We start from the raw sequence: 6000 nt of genomic DNA on the forward strand, positions 1-6000 counted from the left end.
GGGTCCCTTGTTGATTGTGGTATATATAAACGATTTAGACGTGAATGTCGGAGGGTTGATCAGTAAGTTCATGGATGACATGAAAATTGGCAGGGTGGTAAATAGTGAGGAGGAAAGCATTAGATTACAGGAGGTTATAAACGGGCTGGTCAGATGGGCTTATCAGTGGCAAATGGAATTAATCTGGATAAGTGTGAGGTGATGCACTTGGGCAGGACAAACAAGGCATGGGAATACAAGATGAATGGTAGGACCCTGGGAAGTACCGAGGATCAGAGGGACCTTGGTGTGCATGTCCACTGGTCCCTTAAGGTAGCGGGATAGGTAGATAATGTGGTTAAGAAGGCAGATGGGATACTCCTCCTATCACTGGCTGTTTGTCCCAACCCAACCCACACCCCCCACCCCCCCCACACACACAGCTTATATTTCACCTGTTTCCTATTTTTACTTAGTTCTGTTGAAGGGTCATGAGGACTCAAAACGTCAACTGTGTTCTTCTCCACCAATGCTGCCAGACCTGCTGAGTTTTTCCAGGTATTTCTGTTTCTGTTTTTGTATATGGGATACTTGCCTTTATTAGCCAAGGCATAGAATATAAGAGCAGCGAGGTTTTGCTGGAACTATATAAAATGCTGGTTGGGCTACAGCTAAGAGTATTGCGTGCAGTTCTGGAACCCACATTATAGGAAAGATGTGATTATACTAGAGAGAGTGCAGAGGAGATTTACCAGGATGTTGCCTGGGCTGGAGAGTTTTAGTTATTATGAGGGACATAGATAGGGTAGACAGGAAGGAACTTTTCCCCTTGGTGGAGGGATCAATAACCAGGGGGCATAGATTTAAGGTAAGGGGCAGGAGGTTTAGAGGGGATGTGAGGAAGAGATTTTCCCCCAGAGGGTGGTGGGAATCTGGAACTCACTGTCTGAAAGGGTGGTAGAGGCAGATACCCTCATAACATTTAAGAAAGTATTTGGATGTGCACTTGCGATGCCGTGGCGTACAAGGCTATGGGCCTAGTGCTGGAAAATGGGATTAAAATAGTTAGGTGCTTGTTTGACCGGCGCAGACTCGATTGTCCAAAGGGCCTTTTTCTGTGCTGTAGACACCTATGACTCTGTAAAGTGTGGTGCCCAGAATTGGACAATACTCCGACTAAAGCCCAGGCAGGGTTTTATAAGATTTCTTGCTCTTGTACTCCATTCCTAAAGTCAATACTTTAGTAGCCTTTCAATTCATCCTGTCACCGTCAAAGAATTGTGCATATACACCTCAAGGAAACTACTCTTTTTTTTCCAAACTGGTTGTGAAGAACTTTAGTGATGCTGAGGAAATGATCAGATATTGAATAGATACATGCTCCATGTGAAGTAACATGGTACAATTTTAAAGGAGGTTGATATATACAAAGCTTTGAAGGTGGCAAAATATGCTGAATATGGCCATTAACCTGTCAAAAAGTGAATTAAAATGACTAGGAATAGCACCTGACAGAGCTTGTCACAAAACTGAAAATTATTATTCAACCCAGCAATGACAAATAATCTCTAATTCTTCAGAATAAGTGGCAACACAGAAGCAAAATACTTGTGGCTGGTATAGGAGCAGAGTTAAAATAGAATTGTCTCAAAAAAATTGGAAATAACTTAAAAGCTCCGTGTACAAACAGCAGCTATCACAGTCTTACATTGGTTGTCTCTTGTTTAGGGCACACTCCAAACCTAACCACCTGCCAACAAAAAACATTAACTTGCACTGCTGATAACTCGCTTGTTGCGTAAAAACACATTCTATATATGACACCGTTAAAAACTAAATCTTGACTGTTCCACTGATCGCTGGTCAGGTTATAGTCCAATCACTCCAAAACACATTATTCCAGCTGTACCCACACATACAGACTTCACAGATAACCAATATTTCAAAGCTGCTCCAGATGGTTTCGCAAGTTTATCCCGACAGTATACATTTCAAGAAGGGCCTAGTTCACTCCTGCAGGTCTGTTTAGTTCAGCAACTTGTAAGGCAGATTTGCTGAGCCACTTGGGAGAAGAGGATGACATCAGAGGATGAAACCATTTTAATTGCGGTTTGTCAACAGAACAACTTGCAGTACCAGAAAAAACAACCCCTTGGTCACCACCATCAGATCACCTCAACACCTCCCAGCACAGAACTCTCACTTCAATCAACTAGAATAAAAAAAAGCCAAAACCACAGGGAAAAAATGAAGATACCACACACCAGATCAAATTCTGCTATACCGATTGCTAACCCAACCCCCAACATATGCAGTAGCATTTGACACACACACACAATCATCATGCTGTTTTCACAGATGACTCACTGACCATCTCTGTCCTCATCGTGTATATTTAGGTACAAATATTCCAGTCCCCTCCCTTTCTTGTTGTGTTCTGCACCTTGAAGTTTGGCCATGAGTGTGGTCTTGCCTGAGCCATCCTCACCTACAGAAAGAATCAGCATTTATCAACGGTTACTAACAATAAAGCAAATAGGAGAAATAGAAAAGCAATAACTCAACTGGAGAAATAGCAAAAAGCAAATACCTCCGTACTATATAGAAAATACTCATTTTTCATAAATGATTAAAATAGTTTACTTAAATGCTTACATTGCATATACGTTTAAATAAAATCTATTGTCTTCTGGCACATTCACCCATCAGGTACTATGTTTCCTTGCTAATTGCAAACATTTCTATCAATTACGGAAATGATTAAGATGACTGATTTGCATTGTATGTACAAAATATTTTCAGACTTCAACGTAGAAAGTTTTGAAACAAAAATAAAAATACCTGGAAAAACTCAGCAGGTCTGACAGCAACTGCGGAGAGGAACACAGTTAGCGTTTCGAAACGGGCTCGAAACGTTAACTCTGTATCCCTCTCCACAGATGCTGTCAGACCTGCTGAGTTTTTCCAGGTATTTTTATTTTGGATTACCAGCATCTGCAGTTTTTTGCTTTTATCTTAGAAAGTTTTGATGCTTACCACTTATACATTAATCCATCAGTTGCACGCTTACCTAACACAAGGATGTTTTTCCCAGTGGGTAGTTTGGATCGAGAGCGGGTGGAGACTTCACTCAGGATGGAGGTCCTGCAGAGACAGGAGACACATTAGGGGAAGGTGGGGTGGGGGGGAAGGTGGGTGGGTGGGTGGGGGGTGGAATAAACCATCTCAATTCTGGCCACCAGCATTCCCAATTTTAATCAGTCCTCCATTGGCCCTGGCTCTGCAATTCCCTCCCTAAATCTCTGCTTCTCTCTCTCTCTCCTCAAAGACACTCCTTAAAATCTATCCCTTTCACCAAGCTTTTGGGATAACTCTCCTAATATCTCCCAATGTGGCTCAGTGTTTAGATTTTGCTTGAATATGCGAGGACTCAGGGTGGGTGGGGGTGAAGGGGATGGGCGTTTAATTACGTTAAAGGCGCTTATATAAATGTAATTCTATAAACTGCTGCTCTTGAGAACATAACCAAGGAGCAAAAAAAAAAACCCGCCCGCCCGCGGACTGACAGAGCCGGGAGGTGGAGGGAGAGGCAAAGGAAGTGCGGGGGAGAAGGGCCCGCCCGCCCCGCCACAGCCCCCCGCGGCCCCAGCAATAACCGGCGGCTCCGTGGATGGTGCGGAGGCAGAGCCGCTGCCGCCCGGCCCGCGGCACCTACCACAGGTTCTGTCCCTCGTCCTCCTCTGCTCCCTCCTGTCCCTCCGCCGCTCCGCCCAGAACCTTCCTCTCCCCCACGGGCGCCATCTTCGCCACTGCGCCCGGCCCAGGACCCGGATCAATGACGTCACCACCTCCCCCACACCCACACACACACCGCCCCCCCCTCCCGCGGCCACCGCAGGACCTCGGAGAGGAGTGAGCCCGGCTACTGCCTGTCACTATACCTGAAATCATCCTTTCTAAATCTACCATAGATATCATTCAGCAAAATGGCCTAATTACCGCATCCCTAAATCAGATTTATTTTTGAATTTTTTTTTTATATTTCAGGCAGATTTGGGGACAACTGCACGGTGGGGGGAACGGTCGCGTCATTTTCCAATGACGTCATCGACACGCCGCTTTGCCCGTTTGCACTTCATATTGTTATATTATTGCTATTGTTATTATTTAATGAGTTACCCTTTTTAATTTCGTGGTTGGTGAATATTGTTGTTTCTATTTCCAAATGTTATTTTTGTCAGGCAACTATGTGGGCAGAGGGTTGAGGGACAGGACCCCTTGTGATGGGGCCATGATGTTTTGTCAATGACGTCATTGGGATGGAGCGTTGGCTCTGGTTGAGCAGGTTAATGGGACTGAGACTGTGGGCAGGCACAGTCTGCTTCCCCCTATTGACCAACAGGAATATGTATGTGCACGACCAATGGAATGCACACATCCTGTGAAAGAATATAAATAAAGCACTAAAACAAAAACAGAAATACCTGGAAAAACTCAGCAGGTCTGGCAGCATCAGCGGAGAAGAAAAGAGTTGATGTTTCGAGTCTTCATGACCGTTCAAGAGAACTTCAACAGTTCTGTTGAAGGGTCATGAGGCCTCGAAACGTCAACTCTTTTCTTCTCCACTGATGCTGCCAGACCTGCTGAGTATTTCACCTCTTTTCTATTTTTCCTGAGTTCTGCTGAAGAGTCATACGGACTCGAAACATTAGCTGTTCCTCTCCGCAGATGCTGCCAGACCTGCTGAGTTTTTCCAGGTGTTTTTGTTTTTGTTTTGGATGTCCAGCATCTGCAGTTTTTTGCGTTTATTATAACAGAGCCAGTGGGAACTTGCTGTGTGCAAATTGGTTGCTGCATTGCCGACATTATAACAGTGACTGCATTTCGAAGTACTTAATTGGCTGTAAAGTGCTTTGGGAATGTCTGATAGTCGTGAAAGGCGCTGTATTAATGCAGATCTTCCTGTTATTGTCCAATATGCTTTTCATCTGTGCCCTTCAGTGGCTCCACACTGACACCATTGGTTCCTTGGTGAACTGCAGCAATGGCCTGTTGCAATTCCACAACTGACCAGCGATGTCGCTGTGGAGCAACTCTAGGCCAATTCTTCACGTAAAACAATAAGTTCGGTCAATTTAGGGTCCATTGTGGGCTCTCTGTAAGAGCAATTTAGCTGGTCCCACTCTCCCATCTTTCCCCACAACTCTGCAATTTTTCCCCCTCAGTGCTTATCCAATTCCCTTTAGGAAGCCACGATTGAATCTGCTTCCACTCCACCACAATCTCAGACAGTGCCCTCTAGATCCTAACTACTTGCTGCGTAAAAAAGATTTTCTCTCGTGTCACCGTTGGTTCTTTTAAGAATAAGCTTAAGTTGGTGTCCATTGGTTCTTGAGCCTACTGCCAAAGGGAACAGTTTCTCCCTATCTAAAAAAAAGTGAAATACTGCAGATGCTGGAAATCTGAAATAAAAAAAGTAAATGCTGGAAAAACTTGGCAAATCTGGCAGCATCTGTGGAGAGAGAAACAGAGTTAACGTTTCAAATCCGTTTGACCCTTCAGAGCTGAAGAGAATTAGAAATGAGATGGATGAGAAACTATGTTCTCCCTATCTACTCTGTCTGGGCCCTCGTGATTTTGAACACCTCTATAAAATCTCCTGTCAACCGTCTCTTCTCTAAGGAGAACAACCCCAGCTTCTCCTATCTATTAGTGTATTTATATAATGCCTTCAATGTTGTAAAACCCCATCTCAAGTGGAGACACTGTCAAATAAAATTTACACAGCATAAGAAATAGCTGCAGGCGTAGACCATTCGGCCCCTTGAACCTGCTCTGCTATTCACTAAGATCATAATCATTGGCCACAACTCCACTTTCCTGACCACTCCCCATATCCCTTGATTCTTCGAAGGACCAAAAATCTATCTCAAACTTGAATATATTCAACGATGGGGTATCCACAGCTCTCAGGGGTAGAAAATTTCAATGATTCACAACCCTCTGAGTGAAGAAGTTACT

At 44.2% G+C, this 6000-nt stretch overlaps 1 protein-coding gene across 2 annotated transcripts in view; it reads right to left on the bottom strand.

Annotated features, from left to right (window-relative positions):
* The window catches only part of dync1li2 (dynein, cytoplasmic 1, light intermediate chain 2), a 100501-nt gene extending 96675 nt beyond the window's left edge, over positions 1-3826 (bottom strand). Inside the window, exons 1-3 of one of the 2 annotated variants that reach the window (XM_041192766.1) lie at positions 3695-3826; positions 3050-3123; positions 2351-2467 (exon numbers count right to left, since the gene is read on the bottom strand). In XM_041192766.1, coding sequence (XP_041048700.1) covers positions 2351-2467; positions 3050-3123; positions 3695-3780 — 277 coding nt within the window. In that variant the 5' untranslated portion in view covers positions 3781-3826. The remainder of the gene's footprint in view (positions 1-2350; positions 2468-3049; positions 3124-3694) is intronic. The other variant, XM_041192767.1, reaches the window with a different exon arrangement.
* Between the last annotated feature and the right edge of the window lie 2174 nt (positions 3827-6000).

This window comes from Carcharodon carcharias, chromosome 7 (assembly GCF_017639515.1).
Source record: "Carcharodon carcharias isolate sCarCar2 chromosome 7, sCarCar2.pri, whole genome shotgun sequence".
In the NCBI taxonomy this organism is placed as follows: domain Eukaryota; kingdom Metazoa; phylum Chordata; class Chondrichthyes; order Lamniformes; family Lamnidae; genus Carcharodon; species Carcharodon carcharias.